This window comes from Mustela nigripes, chromosome 17, assembly GCF_022355385.1.
Source record: "Mustela nigripes isolate SB6536 chromosome 17, MUSNIG.SB6536, whole genome shotgun sequence".
NCBI classification, from domain to species: domain Eukaryota; kingdom Metazoa; phylum Chordata; class Mammalia; order Carnivora; family Mustelidae; genus Mustela; species Mustela nigripes.
The window spans coordinates 18,790,900-18,814,733 of NC_081573.1; the positions used below are offsets into that span (position 1 = coordinate 18,790,900).

The 23,834-nt window shown below is 56.3% G+C and overlaps 1 protein-coding gene and 2 long non-coding RNA genes across 5 annotated transcripts in view; 1 reads left to right on the top strand and 2 right to left on the bottom strand.

Annotated features, from left to right (window-relative positions):
* Positions 1 to 9,536, top strand: part of LOC132005066 (uncharacterized) — a 293,915-nt gene extending 284,379 nt beyond the window's left edge. The window contains exons 1-3 of one of the 2 annotated variants that reach the window (XR_009400714.1): positions 5,115 to 5,844; positions 6,408 to 6,553; positions 8,749 to 9,536. This is a non-coding gene — a long non-coding RNA (uncharacterized LOC132005066). Of the gene's footprint in view, positions 1 to 5,114; positions 5,845 to 6,407; positions 6,554 to 8,748 lie in introns of those variants that run through there. The other variant, XR_009400713.1, reaches the window with a different exon arrangement.
* On the bottom strand, positions 1,036 to 5,283 carry LOC132005068 (uncharacterized). Its single transcript, XR_009400715.1, has 3 exons — positions 5,201 to 5,283; positions 1,866 to 1,985; positions 1,036 to 1,116 (listed from the first exon to the last, which is right to left on the bottom strand). It is a non-coding gene; the product is annotated as an uncharacterized LOC132005068 (long non-coding RNA).
* A 153-nt stretch (positions 9,537 to 9,689) lies between the features above and the next one.
* KCTD15 (potassium channel tetramerization domain containing 15) lies at positions 9,690 to 22,335 on the bottom strand. Of its 2 annotated transcripts, XM_059381826.1 has the most exons (6): positions 22,245 to 22,335; positions 20,559 to 20,651; positions 19,747 to 19,922; positions 15,084 to 15,228; positions 12,364 to 12,669; positions 9,694 to 11,162 (listed from the first exon to the last, which is right to left on the bottom strand). In XM_059381826.1, exons 2-6 carry the CDS (start codon positions 20,622 to 20,624, stop codon positions 11,004 to 11,006), a joined length of 852 nt encoding a protein of 283 aa, XP_059237809.1. In that variant the 5' UTR covers positions 20,625 to 20,651; positions 22,245 to 22,335; the 3' UTR covers positions 9,694 to 11,003. The 2 variants fall into 2 exon arrangements, with proteins under 2 accessions (XP_059237808.1, XP_059237809.1); XM_059381825.1 differs by lacking the exon at positions 22,245 to 22,335 and having other exon boundaries at positions 9,690 to 11,162; positions 20,559 to 20,636.
* Positions 22,336 to 23,834: the final 1,499 nt, after the last annotated feature.

The window sequence follows — 23,834 nt, forward strand, 5'->3', positions numbered from 1 at the left end:
GACCTGAATTTTTTTTTAATTAAGATGAACTTTATATAGCATAAGTATAACCATTTTAAAGCAAGCACTCAGTATATTCACAATGTTGTACAACCACCACCTCTGTGTAGTTCCAAAATATTTTCCTTACTCCAGAATAAAGCCCCCATACTCATTATTATTCCCCATTACCCACCCTCCCTCCCCCATAACCACAAACCTGCTGTCTATCTCTATGGATTCACTGATTCCAGACATTTCCTACAAATGGGATCATACAGCGTGTGGTCTTCTGTGTCTGCCATCTTTTCCTCTACATATTGCTTGTGAAGTTCAACAATGCTGTAGCCTGTATCGGTACCATTTCCTCTTTGGGGCTGAATAACATTCCATCGTGTAGCTGTACCACTGTTTGTCTTCTCGCCCATTGATAGATATTTGGGTTCTTTCCACCTATTGGCTATTGTGAATAGTACAGAAAAGTATTTGCGTCGTCATCTGTTTTCTGATTCGCTGGACGTGTGTTCTAAGAGACGGATTGCTAGGTCATATAACCTGCTTTCACCCTGAAAAAAAAAACAAAAAACAGACAAGCTCAAACTGAGGGACATTCTACAAAATAACTGCCTTATGATCATCAAAAATGTTATGGATGTGAAAAGTCAGGAAAGGCAGAACTTTTCCAGACAAAGGAAAGAAAGAGACACGAATGCAAAGCACACACATGCATGAACGGGACGCCTTGCTAATAAGGGTGCTACCGGAACAATGGGTAAAACTTGAATGTGTCAGAGGAATATTGATGTACTTTCCTGGTGTTGGTGACTGTAAGTGGCCACCTAGAAGAAGGTCCTTGTTTGTGGAAAACACAGGATGAAGTATTTGGGGGAGACAGAGCATCGTGCCAGCAAGGCTACTATGAAATGCTTCATCAGAAAAATAGTTTGCATTATTTGGAATGATTATTTGGATGGTATTTGCAGATTGGGGCTGATTTCAAAATGAAACAAAATTAATTTAAAATACTTGATGACTTTTCCCTCGAGAGTCATCCATGTTTGTTTTGACTTTTCTCCTTTTTCTCCTGTTCTCTCTTGCATAATCTCCCTTTAGGTTCTTGCCTCCTGGTTCCACCTGCTAGAGCAGGGATTAAAGTCATTGTGAGCTCCATGCTGCTGGGTCCAACTGCCCCAGGCCTCCCCTTGCCTGCCTCATCAGCAGCATCTGGCAGGCTGACCCCTTCTTCCACACTCAGCCTCCTGGCCCATCTCCCCCACGGCTGGCTGCTCTTTCTGGACTCCTCTGCTGGTCCCCTCTTCTCTCTTCTGACTTCTGGATGTTCAGGGTCTGGAACTCAGTCCTGGAGTCTCAGCCCTTTCCTTTCCACATGCCTTCCCTTGGAGACCTCATCTGGTTGTATATCTAGATGACTCTGAACTTCAACCTACAACCTGGGCTCCTTCCTCTGCTCCCCACGTGTGTCCCTGCCCAGCAGCCTGCTTGGGCTCACATGTCTGACAGGCATCTCAGCTCAGCATATCCAAAACCAAGCTCCCTGCCTTCCTTGTTTTGCTCTCTACCAAACAATCTTCCTCATCCCCAATAAAAGACAACTCCATCCTTCCTGTGCTCAGGCCAAAAACCTTGAGATCACCCTAGACATCTTACTGTTCCTCGTATCCCACAGGTCACCAGGCAGCCAATGCCATTGGCTCTTCCAAGAATATCTAGAATGTATCCACTCCTGACCACCTGCATGGCTTCTTCCCTGCTCCAAGCCACCCTCATCACTCCTCTGAACTATCGCAGAAGCATCTAGCTGGTCTCCCTGCTTCTCTCTTGCCCCCATGTCACCCTCTGCCCCCTAATCTGCAGGGGCTGCTCACCTCATTCTTTAGAGGTCCAAGTCCAGATGATGGCTCACAGCATATCTCACATTGGAATGTTCTAGAAGCCGATGCTGAGGCAAGGGCTTGAGTCTAAGTAGTTCACTTGAGAGGTGATTTCTGCGAGCACGGGGAGATAAACAGAGAAGCGAGACAAGGAAAAGGAAGGAAGCCAATAGAGGGTGTGTTAATAAGCGAATTACTGCTGTGGGGACAGGAGCTCAACGTCCTGGCGATTTCTGAGAGTCTGTCTAAAGCATGCCTCACCACTGTCAAACCCAAGAGGCAAGGTACCTGGTTGTTTATTCACCAAACCACATAGGTTGGGGACCACTCCCAGGATCATTAACTCCCTGGCCTTCTCCCTGCACTAGGGTCTACTGTAGACCTGTGGCTAGCAAAGGCCCTCAGTCAGAGAGCTGCAGGGGCAGTAGGAAGCTATAGGGTCCATGTGCATCCATGGGGAACGCTGAGGGGATATAGGTAAAGCACTCCCAGCACCTTCTTCAAAGACCCGACATGATCTGACTTCTGTCCTATCCCAGGTATCCCAGTGACCTCACCTGCCATTCTGCGTTCTCTCACCCACTCCAACCATACACGCCTCCTTGCTTTTTCCCAAACACATCACGCATGCTTTTACCACAGGGCCTTTGCACTTACAGCTACCTTGCCCCAAATGCTCTCCCATCAGGTATCTGCCTGTCTTCCACCTCATCTCCTTTGGGGCTTTATCTAAATGTTACCAGCTCCTAGGAAAACAGATGGCAGCCTCCAGTTAGCACGATCTGAGGAGAGTTTAGTAAAGTACTATTTACAAAGGTTTTGACAGGGTATAGGGGAACTAGAAGCGTTAGTGAACCCCTCCTGCCAGGGGCTAGCAAAGGCAGCCATAGTTAGCATTGCTAGGTCAGAAGGAACAAGGAAAGGAAGGTATTCTTGGAACTGGGTGGGCTCTGTGGGAAAAACTTCCTAATAGGGACTGAGGCTTTTGGAGGAGGGCTGAGGGATCTGACCTCACTTGCATCCTTTTGGGCTCCTGAAGGAGTTTCCCACTAGCCATGCCCAACAGGAAGCGGGTGGTTCATGTTGTTTACAGATACCGGCTGCTAGGTGTAGGGCAGGGAAAGAGCAAATTATAGATGTCCAGCACACTGATCAAAATAGCAATATACAGACCCTGCCTATCCCCTTCCCCGCTTTTTCTTTCCTCTTAGCAGTTAGCACCATCTAACTTATGAAACATTGGCTTATTTATTTTGCTTATTGTCTATCTCCCTCCCCTGGAGTATAAACTCCAGAAGGTCAGGGATTTTTGTCTTCCTCATTCACTGCTGTCTCCCCAGCAGAACCTGGCACATACTTGTGTTCAATAAATAGGTTTGGACTGGCTAAAGTTGCTACCTAGCTGTGGTGGACAGGCTAAGGCCCCAGATATGTCTGCATCCTGAACCTGGGAATCTGTGGGTATGTCAGTTTCCATGGCAAGAGGGAATTACAGTTGCAAATGGAATTCAGGTTAATAGGCTGACCTTAAAATAGGGAGATTATCCCAGATTATCTGGGTGGGCCCAATGTAATCATGAGTCCAGAAGAGTCAGGATCAAAAAGATTTGATCTGACTTTGAAGATGGAGGAAGGGGCCGTGAGTCAAAGAATGTGGCAGCCTCTAGAGGGTGGAAAAGGCAAGGAGACACATTCTCTCCTAGAGTCGCCAGAAAGGAATGCAGCTCTGCTGACACCTTGGTTTTAGCCTGGCCCATTTCAGACTTTTGATCTCTAGGACTGTATGAGGATACGTGTGTGTTGTTTGAAGCCACTATGCTCGTGGCTTTGATAGTGGCTTTGATATCACAGTGGCAATACGAAGCGAACGCACTAGCCATTGTTTTTACTGGCAAGAGCACAGACTGGGGCTCCTTTTCTGGTCCTTGAAGGTGAGGGAACCCACCCCTTTCTTTTTCTGTGCAAATAACACTATCGATTGCTCCTTCCTCATGGGTGTGGTTTACAGATTTGGTAAATTTGCTGTGGGTGGCAAGGAGTGTGGTCTCCTGTAACCCCTCTTCTTGATCAGAGGTCCTACGAGTGTCTGGCAGACTATAGACACTATGTATTTGTGGAAGGATAAATCTGTTTCATCAAATGATGTTCCATAAGGGACTTCATTGTTCCTCTGACACTGGGGTTTCTCTCCAATGCTCTTTTTTTTTTTTTCTTTTACTATTGTAAACAAAATTTGAGAATCTTGGTGCATACAGCTTTTTGTTTTTTTTTTTCCCCAGAATTGGTCTTCTACTTCTCCCAAACCAGAGCTCCAGTCGGCTGCAAGGCTGGTGCTCCCACACAGACAAGATGTGCCGTGGACAGCCGCCTTCAGTGCAGGGTGGCTCAGCTCTCCCAGGAGCTGGACACCAAACCGGGCCGAGTTGAAGCCACGAGCATAGTGGCTTCAAACAACACACACGTATCCTCATACAGTCCAGAGATCAAAAGTCTGAAATGGGTCTCGCCAGGCTAAAACCAACCAGTGAGCCCAGATGTGGTCTGCCTGGCTGGGGCTGGAAGGTGGAGAAGGGAGAGGAGGCTGACTAGAAGCCGTGTCCCAAGGCATTTTGCTGAATTCCCTTCCTGGACTCCTCCACCAGGGCAAGGGACCCGGGGTAGGCCAAGGAAAGGGAGAACCAAAAGAGGGAGCGATGATACTGCAATGGTCTGAGCCAAGGAAGCCTCTTTCTGACGCAAGGGAAGTGTCAGAGGCCAGTTCAGCAGCTCCCCTTGGTGCCAACCAGAGTGAGCACCTCCCACCCACCCTCCCTCTTGGCACACATCCAGGCTGCACCACCTAGGCAGGGAGGTAGGGGCTGCTCCAGCCTCTGGGGCAGTGAGAGAGAGACCCGGAGCTTGGAGGGGGCAGGGACACAGGAAACGAGAAAGCAAGCTCCTAATCTCTGCACAGCCACCCCACTTTCCAGGTGGCATCCATTGGCCTACCCCTGTGCTGCTTACAGCCCGTGGGCCTAGAGCAGGCAGGACCTGAGTCTGCAAGGGAGAGGGGAGGAGAGGGTTGTGAAGTGAAGCCAGCCAGAGAACAAAGAAGGCTTTGCTGCAGAGGGAGGCACCTTCAATGAAGGCCTCGGGGGCTTGGGGAAGTGACTCACTGAGCCCCGGGGCAAGGACCCACCCATGGGGTTTCGAGAGAGACTGAGAATGCAGGCCAGCTGCTGGGCACAGGCCCCATTGGGTGGGGAAGGGGTTGTCAGTCTCAGCCTGAGTTGGGTGGAGCCTCCCCTGGGGTCCACCCTCCCCTACCAGGGGGCAGGTGTGGGTCCTACCTGGGGGCCTCACGGGCAACGCTGTGCTCGTTGGCCTGCCAGACCGGGCTGCTGCTACCACTGCTGCTGCAGCTTCGGGAGGGGGGGGTCTGCTGCAGTCATGGTCCCAGGTCTCCAACTCACGCTCCCATTGGCCTCGCTCCTAGAGACCTAGGCTTCCCAACTTCAAGCAGAACCTGCCGAAGCAAGGCCATCAGTGCCCCCCAAAGGTGGCTACGTTGGCATCTGGCCCTGTCCCAAGACTCATGGACACCTGTGATGAGAACCTGGAGCGCCCCGGCTTCTCGGGCAGTTGCACAACCTCCCCCAATTATGCTCCGTTGACTGTGTGGCAACCGGGCGAGAATTCCAGGACCTTGTATATACTCGTACAAATCTGCCTTCCTGCTGTTTGGCTGCAGGGCGAGGCGTGTCTCCGTGGGCCCCGGGAAATGGGGGTGTGTTCGCGTCCAAGAGGGCGTGGCCCGCGTCCGGAGTGGGAGCAGCCGCCCCGCCCCGCCTCGTCGGGCGACTCCTCGCCTGAACCGCAGCTTCCGCGGGAGCCCTGGATCTGGTCCAGAACACAGAGGAGGAAGCTCTGGTGACATTGTAGACACAGGCTGCGAGCAGCAAGCTTGGCCGGGAGCGGCTCGAGCAGTTGGCAGGTGGCGCACCTCCGGCTGTCCAGCCAGGGACGCGGGGGACCTCTGTTCCCCGGGGGTAGGGGGGGAGTGGTGGGGGACGAGGAGCAGGGCGGCATCCTCCCAGGCGCTTGGCTTGGGCTTCCCGGCCCCTCCCTGGCCCCGCCCCTGCCCTTTAAGACCGTCTGGGTCTGTGATGTCTGTGTGAGGAGGTCCTGGGAGTCAGGCACCGAAATGACCCAGCTGTTATCGTCCCCGAGCCATGGCTCCGGGGCGAGGAAGAGCATTGTCCAGTGTGACCACCAGGCCCAGAGACGGCTGTCAGGACCGGCTGTTCCATGTAGTAGAAATAAAAGACAAAAATCCAAGTGCGGCTGACCTCCAGCCCTCTCTCTTTGTGTTTTCTCTGGGAGTGTGCCTGCCTCTGTTTCTGGGTCTCTCATTAGAATTTCAGAGAAGGCTTGCTGGCCGCAGAGGGGCTGGCATAGGAGTTGTTCGCTCTATGTGCAAATCAAGGAATTTGGGGGTCATCTGTGTTTGATGCCGTGATAACCTGGAAAACTATAATATGGAAATTTCTCTTCCAGATAACTTCACGGAGCCTCAGGCAAACAATCCTTGTGGAAAAACAAATGTCCTCCCTCAGTCTCATGGGTTGTCTTGTCCCCAAGCACCCCCGGTGGCCAGCGCATGCTGGCCCTCCGCCAATGGCGCCCCTCAGGTGACTGGGAAGGTAAGGATCTTTGCAGTTAACAGGGACCCTTTTGCTAGCTGATGTGCGAAGCCCCAGCAACCTCATCAGCCTACTCTTCAAGTTGAAGTTATGTGACCCTAAAATAGCACAAATACTGTCCAAGACATCCTTCCGCTGTGGGTAGGACGGTCAGACTAGAAACACAGGTGGCCTCTGTCCCTTGTGAATAAACAGCTCCTGACAGGCAGCCACGCCTCCCTGCCCATCCCCAGCTGTGCTCCCCACTCTGCCGCAGCCATGAGGTTTGAGGAAACACCGAGGCTCCGGTAGTACTTGGGTTGTCTGGCTCTGGGGCTTGGGGGATGAGAGCTATCATTCAGTGTTCCCAGTACCGTCAGCGGGGATGGGTGGGAGTGGGGTTGGAGAGGCTGCCCAGGGGCTGGAGTCTCCCTTGCACTGACAGCTCTCCAGAAATGCCCTTGGACTTACAGGGCCTTGAGGGCAGGAACTGAAGCAGGGGCTATGAGGTCCAGAGAGAGTCCCTTGTTAACCTTCCTTTTCTGACCAACCTCACTGGGGTTGGGTTTTCCCTGGGATCATTTTACAACCTTGTGGACACCAGTCTTGCTCCTGGCCCCTTGCTGCCACTAATACCTTTTCGTTTCTCTTGGTCCAGAAAGGCCTACGTCATGGGTCCCAGTCTCCAGGCAGGGCAGACCTTCTCTCCACATGGAGCTACCTCCTTTAGATGGGGATGGTTAAGCAATGAGGACATGGGTGCACCATGTCCGCCATGTCCTCATCACATCTGAGCCAAGACCAGCATTATGTAGCTGTCTTGAGTTCGTGGCCCACCCGCCTTAAAGCCAGTGGAAGTGATGGCCATCACACTGTTGAAACATTAATTTCTACAACAGCCCACGTTGGCTAAGGTGTCAGGCTCGAGGCCAGCAGCTGCCCTGTCTGGCCAACAGTTGTCCCTCTCACTGTCCAGCTTGCGCATTGGGTTGAGCGGCAGATCCTCTGGCTTCTCCCATTTTTGTATGTCCGCCCCCCCCCCCCCCCCGCCTTGTCACTTACTTAGGAGAAGCTCCAATCTCGTATGTCTTAGTGTCCTCCAGGGTCACTCTAGCTATTTTCCTGTCTCTGGAGAGTCAAGAGGGAGGACAGGCCCAGTGGACTGGGGCCATCCTAGTGGATAGTCCATCCTTCCAGCAAACACAGATCTGCCTCCTGAATGGAGAAAAGGGAAGTTCCCCAACCTTATGGTCATTAGGCTCTCCTGGGCTCAGCCCAGTTAGTCTTCCTCTGGTCAGGGGCTCAATGGAGAGCCTGTCCCTCACTGCTCATATCTGTGCTTCTCTGCCCATTTCCCAAATGCACTGGTTTGGTACACACACACACATACACAATCAAGATAGTGCAAAAGGGCCACTGCACCCTGAACACAGGGATCAGGGCTGGGGGGTTGGGGTCTGGGGAACTGCCCCTGTTCTCAGGACTGCCAGCATGGTGCATGCCAGGTCGTGAGGGAGCTCCTCGGATCAGGTCTAGGATTTGGGATTTGGGCAGCTCAGAATCTGATTCACTGGCCAAGCCAGGTCCCAGGTGTGAGGAGCGGTGATTCCAGAATTATCTAGACCAGAGTACCTTCTTGTGGCTGCCTCCATGCGTGGATTAGAAACAAAACATTAGAGCTGCGTGCGTAATTTATAAAATAGCCTTTATTTATTCTAAGGAACACAGTCAACTGGTAGCTTAAAAAAAAAAAAAACAACTTTTTTCAAAGGTGCTTAGTGTTGGAACCTGGCTTCGAGCCCCATGTGCTGTGTGAGCCCCAGAAGCCATGTGCTGTGGCTTGTCCAGTTCTCCCCTGACCTGGGAGAGGTTGGGCAAGGTTGGCAGAGCTCCCTCTCCAGTTTTGCTTATCATAAATAATCAGTTTTGAGGCTCATGAAGAACCAAAGAAACATTTATGCGGCTGGGATTGGATCAAAAGCTTACGTGCAATGGAGTCATTCCAGAAGCAGAAAAACATGTTAAAGGAATCACTGATTTGTGCTGTTTCTGGGGCCTCTATAAGAATTTGAGCATTACTGTGGGAGCATAGGGTATCTCTACAGAGACATCTCCCAATTTACGTGAAATGGACTTCCTGATTTTACTTAATTAGTAAAGACATAGGGGTGACAGTCAGTGAAGGTAATTAACTCTTTCCTTTGTTGTTTTTCCAGCACAGTGGTCTATTCAAAAAGAGTTGGCATGAAAATGTGAGGGAGTCTCCAGCCACCAGTAACCATCCTCGGTGTCCGACCAGAAAAATCTAAAAATCGCACGCAGCAGCACTGAGCTGTACTCACAAGACTTCCTTTCTAGTAAACGCAACACTTTCTCCTGCTCTCAGACGTGAGCCTCAGATGCCAAAATGCGGATGTGTGGATGGTAGACGCGTTGCTAAGCAGAAAAGGCTAGCAAGTCTGTCCGGCAAATGAGATCGTACAGTGGAGGGCATCTGCTTTGTGGCCTCCACTGGGATGAGGCTGTCCTGTGCTCCCATGTCCTGTGTCCCCTGCTCCTTCGGGCGGGTGGAAGCTGGTGCCCCTCACCAGGCATGTGGAAAGGGTCTTCGTGGGTTAAAGCATAAAGGCTTTGAGGAAAAACACACAAAGACTCATTAAAATGGGAGGCCTACCCCTGGAAAGACGCATGCTGAGGCCTAGTTCCCGCCCCAGCGGCCTGCGGTTCTCATGCTGGGGGCTGCGAGGGCCTCCGGGCCGGCCTGAGCCACGCGTGACCACCTTCTACTGCTTTGCGGGGCGCTGAGGACCCCGACCTCAACGCAGAGCCAGGGAGGGAAAAATCTCAAACATTTAAGACTGGGTTCAAAAGCCCCCCGGGACATTTTCTGTCTGCCTTGCCCCCCACCCCCCACCCCATCGCATCTGGTTCGGGGCTATGAATCAGAATTCTGAATCTGTGCTGCCCAGAGGGGACAGGCACAGCAGGGAGGAAACACCCAAATGCAATAAATAACGGCGGCTCAGGACCTTGCCCCTTCCCCCACCCAGCTAGGGCTGCACTGGAGTGGGGGGGTCTGCAGGTTCTTCCCATTGGTTTGGGGGGGGGGGGGGGAGGAGACAACGCTTGAGTGTGAGTCATTCACTTTAGAGCATCATTTATGGCATGAACTGGGAACGTAATGTGTTTACACACACACACACACAATTGTACATCGGCATCTTTACAATATTAAAGGAGTCATATACAAGTCTACAGGCATCGTACACGGCAGGAGGCCGGCTGGGGGCCCCTCCAAGACTTCCCCACCCCGGGTGGAGCCAGCACGTGGGGAAGGGGGACCAGTCTAGGGGATGGGGGGTATCCATCTTTGCACCTGTTGTCTGGGAGGACCCCTAGGGGCTGGTCCTTGTTGCAATCTGGAACCCAGAGCCCCAGGTATGCCTTGTGTCCCAGTCTCATCGGCAGGCTAGGGTAACAGCTTGCTTCCAATTCAGTGTGCATATTAGTGTGGGACAACCGGAGCTGGGGACGGCTCTTCCTGAGCTGGGGACCCAGAGGATGCTGCTGACACACGGGCCCCTTCACCATGGGGCCCATTCCTGAGGTAAGGATGCGGTGTGGCCCTGTGGCTGGTCTGGATGGAGAGAGACTTCTGCGGAAGCCCAGGTGGGAGGACAAACAGGACTAGAAGCCCTCGGGGCATTAGTAGGTCAGGTGACTCACCAAGTGTGGCCTGCACCCTGGGTGGCAGCAAAGGGGGAGGGTCTCAGATGGTTCTGGAGCCTTCCACCCCCTCCAACCCCCACACAGCCCTCCTCCCAGCAGCCCTGCCCCCTGGAGACCCTGCCTCAGTTCCGAAGGCATTGCCGTTCCTGCGTCTGTCTTTGGAGCAGGGACCAGAAGTCTCCAAGCCCCACTCTGCAGGCACCCTGGCCCCAGCACCCAGGAGCTCCTCTGCCGGGGGTCCGGGGCGCTGCGCGTCCAGCTACGAACTGAGCACCAGATGAAGAAGCGTTGGTCCTTGGCGGCCTCTCTGGCTTGTGCAGTTAGTTCCTTCCATCTTTAAATACTGTAGAAAAATAAGCCATCTGTGACGCAAGGAGACCCAAAGGAGTTGCCAAGCGTGGAGAAGGATGAGTGGCTCCTCTGGCGTGGGCCCGGAAGCCTTTGCTGACCCCATCTCGGGGAAGGCCGCAAGGGGCTGGGGAACCCGAGCACCCGGAGTACTGTTCCCAGGGCAGCATCTCTGGGTCCCATCAACCGTCCTTCAGTGGGCGGGCCTCCGGCAGCCCACATTCTGTAGCCATGATATCTGGGGCTCCCTGGGCTGGTTCTGGACCCTCCAGCCCCGCCCCCAGTCTCATGGCCCGCAGCTGAGCAGGCAGAGGCGGCGCTCCCCAGCATTGTTTCCAGGTCCCTGGGGGTGTCCCCAGGGCCAGACGGCCTCAGGCGGGCACCGAGGCAGGGCCTAGTCCAGGGGCTCCTGCTTTATCCGGACCGCGGTGGGGGTGGGCTGCGGCCGCCGCTCCTCCCGGCAGAGCACGTACTCGCTGAACTGGGAGGAGTCCACACCACCCCCGCAGGACGCAGCCACACTGAAACCCCTCTGGAACAGCCTCTCCAGCACCTGCCCGGGAAGAAAGAAGGGTCAGCTGGGCCCCGCGGTAAGAGAGCAGGCCTGGTGGGCATTAGCCAGGGCAAGCTAGCGCTCCTGTTGCGATCTCGGGTCGGAGACCACCCTGCTTCTAGAACCACTCGCTGAGCAACCACAGGAGGGATGGGAGCAGCCAGACCCAGGGTCCCCCTGCGTGACCAAACCTGGGAAAGGCTACCCCAACCTGCCCCTCATAGGGGGTCCACAGCCTCCATCCAGAGGCAGAAAGAGACTTGGAGCCCCTTTTCTCTTGTCCAGAACCTAACCCTCTCTCTACGTACATGTGGTTCCTCCCCCCTCCCCCACCTCACTGAGGCCTGACTCAATAACAGAGACCCTGCCCCCGGCCTCTGGGCAGCCACCTGCTTCCCTGAGCTGTGAGTCCCAGATGGTTTGGGGCCCGAGGGCTCATCAGCTCAAGGGAACTCAGAGTGGAGAGGGGGAGGAGCAGTCTTGGCGTCTGAGTCTCTATAGGCCTCCGTGTCCACGTGGGTTTGTGCCTCTGTGAGGGGTGGGGGTTGGGGGTGTCTTGTCACTGTGTCTGACACCTGTGTCCCACGAGTAGCAAGTTCTGACTGACAGCCTGTGGAATGTGTGCGGGGAAAGGGGGGCAGACTTTCCCCCACCAGTGTCCACTCTGCCCTAAGCCTAAATTAGGAGCATGCTCTTGGGTCTGGAAGAGCCGGTGTGGAATAGGCCCCATCTATCTGGGGTTCCCCAAACCCAAGACCCATCTGAGGAAAGCCAGCTCTGCTGGCCTTGGGCTGGTTGCGGGGTGGGGGGCGGCTGTGGGTCAGCATTTCCAGGCCATTTTGCACAGCCTCTGACCTGCCCCCCACCCATGGCCCGGGTTTAATTTGAGTCGAAAGGCAGACTCTGGGTGTCAAATGAAGCACACTTTGTTGAAAATACTCTGGGCCATTTTTATAGAACATCCTTTTGGAAAAAAAAAAAAAAAAGCCCAGATCATTTTTTTTTAAGTCCATCCCCCAGGCGCCATCATTTAATTATGAGCGGGACATAAATTATGCATCGACACATTGTTGCCTTTTCTGTAAGATGGCACGGAGGGCTTCACCGATTCAGGGACGGCGCCTCCCTCCACCTATCCCCATCGCCCGCCTGCCAGAGGGCCAAGGGGGTGAAGGAGGGGCGAGGCGGGCGGAGCCCTCACCTGCACAGAGTTGAGCCGGCAGTAGCCGTTGAGCGGGAAGCGGATGACGTGCGTGGGGTCCTGGTTCCAGCCGGCGTTGACAGAGTTGCACATGACGTCCCCCGTCTCAGGGAAGACCTCCTCGATGAGGGCCTTCTCACCGCTGAGCGCGATGCGCTCCCCCAAGTCCGGCGTGACCCGCACCACCAGGCAGTCACAGGCGCGGCTGCGGCGCCGCTGCTCCTGCTCCTGCTGCCAGCGCTCCAGCTCCCGCACCATGGGCTGCAGCTGGTAATACCGGGCCTCCTCATACAGCAGGCTGAAGTCCTGTGGGTGCAGGCAGGTCGGAGGGCAGTGGGTGGGGGTTGCTCTTTCCGGCTCCAGCCCCGCCCCCCCCCACGTGCCCTGCCCCATATGCACTTCTGTGGATCTGCTACCCCTTGGCTCAGTGCGCACTGGGATGGTTGTGCCCATTGTATGGATGGGGAGAATGAGGCTCAGGTGAACGCGGACAAGCCTCAGGAGTCTAGCCTTAACCCAAAAGGCAGCAGCTGGTGTGGGCCTTTGCCGGGTAACACTCCTCCATCTGGCCTCAAGTCCCTGGAGCAGAGAGCCGCCTCTGCAAAGACCAGGGGGGCTGGACTAGTGGAGCCTGAGGCCGTGCCTATGCCTGGGGACCTGCTGCCTTCTTAGAATCCCAGAGAGGAGAGGCTGGGCCTGGCACAGCGCAGCAGCAGCCTCACCTGCTGGGGGCGGGGAGCGCGGAGGAGAAAGGGGGCGTGGTCACAGCCCCCAGGGAGGCAAAGCAGAGCTGCCTAGGGCGGATTTCTGGCACACTATTTACTAGACCTGAGACCTCTGATCCCAGTTACTGACCTTCTCAGAGCCTCAGTTTCCCTGTCTATAAAGTGGACATAAACACCCAGCTCAGAGAAGGAGGTGAAGTCTGAGGGAAGACGGAATTTGCCCAGCGCCGGGCCCATCCTACCCTAACAGGCAGGCCGAGGAGGAGGCGTCTGGGAGCCGGAAGGCCCCCTCCACGAAGCTCACTCCCAGTCTGGCAGGCTCACACCACCTGCCCCTCAAACACAGGCACACCCATGTCTGCCCTGGCCTTGAGCAGCTTTAGGACCCAGAACTTGGGCCACTCACTGGGGCTGAGCTCAAGGCTGGTGGATGAGCCTGAGGACCCCTGGGGGAGAGGGAAGGAGGCCCAACCCCCAGAGCAGGGCCACCCCACAGGCCCTCAGTCCTTTCCCCCTGCTGGCCCCAGCCTCTGCAGCTACTTGGAGGGAAGGTCAAGTATTAGCCCCCGACCCAGGTCTGTCTTGTCTGCCAGGGACCCGTCCTTTCCCTCTGCTGGGGTTCCTCAAGGCTCCCTCCCTGTCGTCTGCTCTCATCCACTCCCGAAGTTTTTAAATGATACCTGCACACATTTTCCCTCACAGCCCAGAACCTCTCCGCCTGATGCCCCGCCAGCTTGTCCCACCCTGGGGCCTCCACGCATCCCCTCGGGACCCAAGCCAAAGGCCAGGAGGCAGCCTCGAGAGTCCCCTTACCCCCGACCGATCCACGCCACGGCCTTCTGTGGCCAATTCCCAAACAGAAATCTAATCTGCCGCTTTGTTCTATCTTTGCTGCCTCCCACCTGGACCAAGGCCTTCAGGAAACCTCCCTCGGCCTCCTGCTCCCATGCCTGGCCCTCACGGCATCCTTCCCCACACAGCAGCCAGGGCTGTCCTTCTCACTTGCAAACCTGATGGTCATTCCCTGCTCACAACCCTTTACCCATTGCATTCCGGGTAAAATGCCAAATGCCAGAGCTGGTCACCTAGGTCCCGTCTCAAAGGGCAGCCTCCTTTCCCTGCCCCGGTTCATAGAGAGCCCCAGGCCGACCCCTTCTCTCTGGTTCTGGAAGGTACCAAGCTTCTTGCCACCCTGCCCCCTCATCAAGGCCCTCACATTTGTTTGGCCCCATTCCTCCTGCACTCAGAGAAGCATCCTTCCCTCCAAACCCCCTGGGGCCGGGTTCTCCATGGTTCTCCTACACTACACTCTCTACTTCTATGGAACATTTGTCCCGCAAGGGAATTCATGCACTTTTGTTAACACCTGTCTTCCCACTAGGTTGTAAATGCTATGGGGACAGGACCCAGGTCTGCCCCTATTTCCCGGGATCTCTGGCCTGATTTTGGTGGTTGGCACCCAGTATCAGTTGGATGGAGGACAAAACAGCCCCAGGGCCACTGGGCCTTTGGGTGCAGGAAGGAAGGAAGGACATCTGCTGGCTCGAGTCAGCCTGAACTCCCTTCCTCTGGGATCCCCAACACCGTGGAGTGGCCCAGTGCGGAGTCAGGCCTCTCGGAACCAGGTCCGCTGCCCTAGACAGGCTCGCCCCGGGACCTGGGGGTAACCTGTTGTTTAAGAGGTCTTTGGTTTGGAGCAGGGTTTCCCCTGCTCGCTGCCAACAAGGAACAGCTCCGACTTGGGCCCACGACCGTCCTTCAAGGCGACAAACAAAACGGGGTAAGTGCCGCTGCTTAATCATTGTTACACCCTGATAAATAAGCTAAAAATGTGAGAAAACAAAATTAGTTTAGAAAAACTGATGTAGCCCTCGGCTTCATCTGTTAACTTTTTATCGTTACCATGACGACCATGGGCCCATTCATGAAGTCCCAGCGTCCCCTGTGCAATGGCCCCATAGAGGCGACGCAGGGAGCAGGCGGCGGCAGACTCACCTTGAAGTCATCCGGGAGCAGCAGTTTGGACGTCCGCAGGAAGCTCAGGACGTAGCGGAAAATCTCCCCATCCCTGTCGATGAAATAGTGTTGCTTCAGACTGTCCAGGACGATGGGCTCGGTGCCATTGAAGAGGCGGCTTATTCTAGGAGAGAGGGAGAGTGGGGCGTCTGAGGCCGGGGTCAGGTCACCAGGCCAGGCCACCTGCAGGGGTGAGGGGGTCGCCATGTGGAACTCCGGGGCCATGCCAGGCATGCAGACGTCCACTGGGGCCACAGATGGACAGGACCCCAGCACATGTTCCATACCTGGCCCAGCCCTACAAGCCCCCAGCCAGAGATAGACAAACCTGGCCACTCGCACCTGCCCACCAACATGTTCCAGGCCTGGAAAAATAGCATGAGACCCAGACACAGCAGCCTCCTTGCCCCACGCACACAGACCCTTGCCAGGCAGACCCACCCAGAAAACTCATACTGGCCATCAGACACCCCGGCCCACGGCCCCATGCCCAGTGAGCACACGTAGGCTGGGCAAGGCGGTCTTGGGTCCCGCATACCCACTGCACCCGGCTCACGTGAATGAGCCTCAGATGGAACGCACTTGGGCACAGGGCCCGGGATCACATGGTCCCCTCCCTTGCAACACACGAGTCCCAGGCAGCCCCAGACACACCCAGGCAGAGGCCACACCAGCCCAACACCCACCACCCTGAGACACCAGTCTGTACGCCTGGCGGACTCACAGACAAACCATGCACACACACTCACTCAGGGGGCCCCTAGGGGAGGAAGAGAAACAGGTGTGGATGGCGGGGGGGGTCAGCATGCGTGCCACAGCACACGCTCACCAGAGTGCCTGCCCACAAGATGCAGTGTTAACATGTACACACGCACCACGATCTATACGCACACATGCGCTCAGTGTGTACCCACGCACCTGTGTGCGCAGGTGCAGAAACAGGCACGAACCCTGGCATAAGAGACACGTCCCATGCCAGCAGCCTGTCCTCTGGAGGGCAGGGGTTCTGATGGAAACCCAGGACCTGCGGGAAGCTCGAGGGAGACCCTGCTGGCCCCTGTCTGCTCCACAGAGGAGGGCTGGGGCCTCTCTAATGCCCAGGGCAGCTGGGCCCATCTGACTTAGGCCTGGCTGTGGACAGTTAGGAGCCCCTCCTTGGGGGGTGGGGTTGGCAGGGTCCCCTCAGGGGCAGCCCCTCCAAACTCCCTTCAATAGGTATGGCCACCCACCGGCAAAACCCCGGTGCAGCGAAAGTATGGCGTGCACAGCCCGGGAGCATAGCAGCCCGGGATGCACAGCCAGTGCCAGAGCCTCCTGACTCATGGCCTGCCCTGGTGAGGACCCTCCGGGGAGGCCCGCCTCTCCACCAATAGCCTGGTCCTCTGTGCGCTCCAAGCTCCAAGGGCTCCTAAGGCTCTACCCTGCCCTATTGTGCACCAGGGCATATGGGCTGGGCAGAAGCTGAGGCGTGAGAATTCCCAAAGCCGGGCTGTCCCAAAGCCTGTCCACATTTGAGGGCTGGCCCCTGTGTGCAGTGGCCACGCACTCACGTAGTCTTCCTCTGGGAACATGGCCGAGCCCCAGTCCCAGTGCGGGGCGTGTAGAGGGCAAGGTTGCCTCACGGATAGACGTGAGCAGCTCAGAGCCTTGGATGAGGTATAGAGAAGCCCGGGCCTGTGCAACCAGAGCTGTGGTCACCCAGACCCTGCTGGAAAGTGTCGTAGGCTCCAAGGCCTGTTCCAGCTGCTGAAGCCCCCAGGACCTGGCCTCAGCAGAGCATGGGCACGGAGATGTCAGAATGGGGACCATCCAGTGCCCCAGTCCCATGGGCAGTCATTGCCAGACAGGAGAGAGCCCACATGTGGCACTATCAGGAAGAAGCATGAACCACAGCCATAAGCAAGTCAGCTAGTCCAAAGCCTCAGCCTTCTTGTGGAAGCTTTGCCACTTTTCCTCACTGAGTTCGAACCCTCTGTGTGGCAAGCGCTGTTCTAAGCCTACCTAAGCCGCAGATCTCTCGGGAGACCCTGGCCACCCCACATTCCAGGTCTGGCTTGGTTCTAGATTAACTTATTGGTCCAAGACTAGAAGGTTCTCAGTCTGCCTCACTTTAAGACTGGTTCTAGATCTTACTGTCAGCGTCTCTTCAAAGAACAAAGGCCTCTCAGGCCCTCGGGATCTGAGGCTACCAAGGATGTGAGTAGGTTGATGGCAGGTTAGGACAATTGCCACAAAAGAAGCCCCCTTCTCCAGCCCCACCCCACCCCCAAACCACTGTCAGGGTCTTAAGAACCAGCTCCTTCTCTGGGTCTCTCTGTGAGGAGGCTGCAGGGTTTGGGGCTGCCAACATCAGAGGTCTTTCATGGAATAATCTGGCCAGTTCTGACCCCACCTGACAGAAGTCTTTTTTTTTTTTTTTTTTTTTTTTAAAGCTTTGGCTCCAATTCCCTGCATGTTTCAGTGGAAGGTTTTAAGTGGAAGTTCTGGAGCTCCTGGCTTAATTGGCTGCTTCCCAGAGCCAGCATGGACCCAGCTTGGGACTGTGAAGGTAGCAGGCCTGGGCAGCCGTGCTTTGCTTTTTCTGGCTGCAGGATAATGGCAACGCCTGGGCCGGCCAGTGGCCGTGCCGGATCCCTGCTCAGGGAGCCCCCCTGAGAAGCCCAGGCATCGTCCTGTGGGCTCAGGGACCCATGGCTGTGGGGCACCAGGCCCCCAGTCTCACAGCACCGCACGGGTGGGACTTGCCTGACATCCACAAGCTCCCTGAGGTGACCTTATCTCTCACTGCTCCCTCTCTTGCTGACTCACACATCAGTGCCACTGGGTGAGGGGCTGATCTTCGTTTCCAGATTGGGTGAAAAAACCTTTTTTAATTTTAATGATTCACTTAAAGAAGGACAAGGGGTTCTTGCCAGCACAGCTGTCCAACCCGCTTCCCAGGCCTGGCCTGACCCGCGGTGGCCTGACCCACTGTCCCCTGACTGTCCTACGGGTCATGCTACTCCTTGGCCTCTAGGCCAAAGCTTCAGGCCCAGGGAGCAGCTCTTCCCTGAGCCAGAAGCCATCCAGGCAAGAATGACAGATTCATCTCTGAGCCCCAGCCCCGGGGAAAGAATGCAGATCACCACCCCCTCTGGGCACGTCCTGCAGGCTGAGGGTCCCACACGCCAGATCATGGGATCACAGCAGGCCTCAGCCCCCCTCAGTGAGAGGGCCTGCCCCCTCTGCAGAGAAGGATGCTGGGCGAGGAGGAGCTCCGCTGTGGGTATGGGTATGGGGAGGGCTGCCCCCTACCCCTGCTGATCCCAGGCAGCAGCCTGAAGACAAGAACGAGGTAGCCCTTCCCTGAAGGCCTGAGCTGTGATTACTCTAGAAAGGCAAGTGCCTGATTTCAAGAAACACTCTTCAGAGAGGTTGTGGGCAAGGGTTTTATGAATTTCACTCACAAACGTCGTCAACCGATTAAGGGATGATCTATCTCGAACAACTCCGGAATGCCGCAGAAGGCAAAATTGAAATTAAATAAGCAGAATCCATCTCCCATCCTAGACAGAGCTCCGCAAGAGAGCGCGCCGGCCGGCACTGCCAGTGTGGCCTCGTGGCTGCTGCCCCTGCCAGGCCCCAAGTTCACAGGCACCCCAGGCCTGGCCGCCGTTGGGCCGAGGGTATGGCCCAACCGCCACCTGTACCCTGGACTCCCCAGATTCCCAACTGGATGCTATCTCCACCTCCAGCTCAGGCCCCTCGAGGGAGCCTTCCTGCCCCCATGGAGAGTTCCAGCCCTGCCTGCTCCAGAGGCCAGGTGTCCAGGTCTCTGCGCTGAGCCACAGCACTAGCGACAAGGCAGACCGATGAGAATCCTTCCCAGAAATGATCCCTCGGTGTCTGGGGGATTAATTAACTCCTTTTTTTTTTTTTTAAATGTATAAAACAAGGGCGATACCCTACAGCCTCAGCCCTCCTGCTGCTCTGCCCTCCATGGCGGCGGCCTCCCTGTGCCAGGAGCAAGCCGGCGTGGGCTCTGTGAACAGCACACTGCGTCACCCCCAGGAGATGCACGGAGACCCATCCCAGCTCCAGTCAGCCCTGCTGCCATGCCGACAGGAAACCAGGGCTGCCCCTGGGAGGGTCATGCCCCAGCGGCAGGAGCTGGGGAGCCTGCAGCGCCTAGCGCCTCCCACCAGCAGGCCCAGGAGCCAGGAGCCCCAGGATGCTGGGCAGAGCGCACAAGGGGCCCTGTTGGGAGGCTCCAGGTCAGAGATACTTGGTGTGCTGATGGGGGTATGAGGCTCCTGCTGGCCCACAGCCCTGGAGGCGCCTGAACATCCTGGAGCTCCTAGATGCTCCCCACCCCTCTGCCTGGCCCAGGGGAGCCAGCTGCTACCTCTCAGGGTCTCACAGGAGCTTCTGCCAGTGGGTCAGGAGCTCTACCTGGCACTTTCGATGCCACACACACAGGGTCCCAAGTCCCTGTTATAAAGCATCTTTCGAGAGGCAGCCTAGGCCTCCCAAACGCTAGCGCTCTGGGTCTGGGAGAGCAGGTGGGTCCTGGGGAGCCCACCTGTTGGCCGGTGGAGGGGATGGACTCCACTGGCAGCAGGCGGCCGATACTGCCAGGAGCCACGGCGCGCTTGGAGCTTACCTGGAGTCGGGGTACTTGGTGAGCGTGGCCAGGCTGCTGGTGTACATGTGGCCGCCCACGTCGATGTGCACAGGTGCGTTGGACTTGGTGAGCTGGGCGGGCAGTGGGATGCCCTGGGCGGCCAGGGGAGACACGGGCGACCGGGTAAGAGATAACCGGGACATGCTTCCTCCCTCCTGGAGATGGGGACAAGGCGAGAACAAGAGTGTCTCCACCACAGAGCCGTGCACTCCCTTTTCTGCCAATGTGATCACAGATCTAATCAGATCATTTCTGCCTGTGCCTGATCACATATTCAGCTGACAAATTACGGCCACCACTGTAATTAAGTGTATTTGCATCATTTTCTTCAAAGTACCAGAGGGAAAAAAGGAAAGATGCTTATTAGCAATAAGAAATCAAGAAAAAAAATTTTTCAAGGTGTCAGCCTCCAGGGGCATAAAACAAACTGCAAAATTCTAATTAAAGGTCGCGGGCTTATGTGTTAGATGTGAAATATCCCCTGACAAACGAATCACCAATTTGTGAATTGGGATTCAGGGGTTTTTGCAAGTTTGTCTCAGTAACGAGACACCTCTAAATTAGTGACTTCCTCAGCACCTAAGGCGTTGGGTTTTTATACATGTAGTAAATTTCACATCAAATTAAGAGCATTTTGGCTTCAAAAAATACATAATCATACAGCCAGTCAACAGCCATCTCTGGAAGGTGGCGGCTGAGTGGACCGGTGGCCGGTGAGCAGGCAGACGCTGGGGAAAACGGTAGGGAGGGGGCCACCGGCCGCTGCCCCAGCCCACCCTGCTGGCTCTCACCGCAGTGCCGGCGCTGCTGTGGGTGTGAAGCGAGGACCCGCTCGGCCGCTCCTTGCGGTGAGGCATCTAGGCTTCCATCGCTGCCCAGAGTATCTGTGGGGAGCACCGACAAAACCACAGGGCTTTTACCACTCAGTAGTCGTGGCTGCCCGGGTTCCCAGAGTCAGAGATGCTCCGACTCATCCTTTCTGCCTGTGCTCCCGGGGAGCCCCGCACCACACAGCCCTCTCCAGATTCCACCCGCCACTACCCTGTCCCCACGCTCCAAAGCCAGAGCAGCTTACACACACACACGCACATGCACATGTGCACACACACATACACACACTCACACACGTGTTTTCTGGGCAGCTCCACGTCTGCTAATTCAGTTAATGACAGCGCTGAAGCATATGCTCACCATTATTGCCCCACAATGTCTCAGAACAAATCTGATTTTCCTGGTATTTTGGTTCAGAGCCACATTACCAAGCGTGTCTCCTCTTGCATCAGCAGAGAGCCCCGTGGACCACAGCTCAGGGAGGATCCCCCACCCTCCAGGAGCTGGGGAGCCCGGGACCTCTCCGAACACAGTCTCCACCGTGGTTAAGATGCAGTTTGTGAATGGCCGGACCCAGGGCAGCCTCCCTTGGCAGAAGCCAGGGGGAGAGCGAAAGTCACGGAGGAAGCCACCTCTTCCCTAGGGCGCCTGAGAGAGGAAACTTGCCTTTGTTTGCCTAGCCCGAACCTCTGCCATTGCTCCCCAGACCCACAGAACAGTCTAATGTATTCCAGACCCCCTCAGGATCACACACCACCCCCCCAAGGCATTAGAGAGCTGGCCAAAAGGAAACAGACAGCAGCTCAGCAAATGGACCCTGTCTCCTGCTCCTCCCCAGTCACTTAGCGATCTTCCTCTGTGCTACGACCACCTGAAATAAGACTGTCGCTCAGTCGCTGGAAGCCACTCTCGGACACTGTAGGAGGGGTACGGGTCTACGCAGTCCTTTGCGTGGACTTGAGGCTGTCTCCTGGGGGAGGGTGCACAGTGAACACCCACACCCACCCACTGACCTCTCACACGCTGGTGCCCCCACAAGCCTAACCTGGACTTATCTGTCTTGAAATCCTAACCTTGACTTGTGTCTTGAAATCCAACTTCCAATTTTAAAACCTGGACCAAGGTCCAATGAGCATTACCAATCCTGTCAATTTAAGTAAGGTTCCTCTCCCAGGATTTGTCCTGCCCTCGGTGTTCTGGCACGTTCCCTGACACGAAACTGGGGTGGGGGTGGGGGTTGGTAATAGACAGCAAGGTCTAATTTAGACTCTCACTGGGGGCTACTCAGGGTCTGCTGTTGTGGCATTCCTGACTTCTGGCCAGCTCCGAAAAGAAAAGCAGGTCGCTTATCTCAAGGAAGTTCTGAGAGACCAAAACAGACCTCAGGATGGGTTATCCTGCCCTGGGAGGCTCTGCTGGGGGAGGAGTCAGAAGGAAAGCCACACTGGGGATAAACTGCTGGAAGGAATTCCGATGGAAATTCTATCAAAGCGGACTGCGCAATGTTTTCCCAACTACCAGGAACACGACTCAAAGTGACATTTAACACCAACTACCCCTTACAAAAGCTCTTCAGTCCAGTTCTCACCCAAGCCTCTTCTCCATCACAAGCACAACCTGATGTTCACGGCAAACCAGAAACTCACCATTGGAAGCCCCAGGCTTTACGCCTCGACCAGAACCTCTCGTGCTGCCTCGGGCAAACGCATCTGTGCTGGACAACGACCTTTCCCCGACACCAATGCTGCGGTCAGAAGCACAAAAGTGGGTGCAGTAAGAGACACAAGTTCAGTCCCTCAACACCACCAGCTAACCCACAACCCCACGACCCAGCCCCAGCGCGCCGGGGGCCCTCCAGAGGCTCGCCCAGACCGCCTGTTGCAGGGGCCTCCGCGGTGTGGTGTATGCTCCGGGGCCTGCGGGATGCCAAACTGGCTAGGTATTGACCCGCTTCTCGGAGCTGCGGTGGGAGCCCCGGGTCCCGCGCCCGCCCGCCGCCGCCGCCGCCGAGCCCCGCCCGCCCGAGCAGAGGGAAGCGAGCAGAATGCCACGCTCATTTACACACAAAATGATTTTGTGTCCCATTGTGCTCGCAGTTGTTCAGCTCTCTGGGGGTGATTAAACTGGCTGAGCTGCGGCAGCTTGAGACGATTTCACTAAATCGCTTCTTCGTGAAGTCGCTTCTTTGCTAAGCTGTTATTTTAACCATAAAAGGTAAACAGAAGGCGCCTCGCGAGCTCCCTTCAGCTCTGAGCCCTGGGCGCCAGCCGCGGGCAAGAGTGCCAGGGGCCTGCAGAATTGTCGGGGGTGGGGGTGGGGGTGTCCGGAGGGGGGCGGGCGTGCCACCTGGTGCGCGCTAGCCCCGCCACAGAGCCCGCCGGCCGGAGTTAACTTCGGGGCGTCCAGAGCCGGCTGGGCCAAGGCCGCCGGCGCCGCGGGGCGGGGGTGGCCTTGGAACCCGAAGTGCCCGGCAGGGCGGGGAGGGGCTGTGCGGCGGGGGCGGGGCGGAGGACAAAGTTAAATCAAGAGGCAGACACTTAGAGACCACAGATGGGAAGCTCGCCTAATTAAGGACGTAAAAGCGCTTTTGTTCTCAAAGTTTATTGTTGCCGGGATTTAAAAAAAATTAATTGAAACTAATGCTGTTATTCACTCGTGCAGTTAAATTCCTTCATGCACATTTGAGACACGGAGTGAAAACTTGAAGCTTATCTTTCTGCACTCGAGGTGGGGGGCGCGGGAGGACGGGAAGGCGTTTCGGCTACGGGAGAGGGGCGTTTGCGAGTGTGTGCCCCGTGCGCGCGTCCAGGTCAGGGAGTACCCGCGGGCAGCCAGAGCCGAAGGCGGCCACCGCGTCTCCGTGCGGCCCGCGTTCGGCCTCCGACCCCCGCGCACCTGGGACCACCACCGGCTCGCCTGCCCCTCCCGCCCCGTCTCGCACTCGCGGGGTGGGTGTTAGAGGACGCACATCTGTCCCGTTAGAGACTTTTTCTGATTTGGGCGCCAAGCCGGGCCCTGTGCGCCCCGAAGCCCCAGCTGCATGAGCTCGTTTCTGACCCCGGAAACTCGCTGGCCCCGCAGGGCGCTCGGCCCTGCACTGAGGCCCGAGGGCCAGGACCTGCAACATCCACCCCCCCCACCTCCCGCCCCGCGCGGCCGGAAGCTCGGCGCCCGCCCGCGTGGGGAGGGTCCACCCGGGGCCAGGGCCAGCCCACGTGGGCAATCCCCCCCTCCCG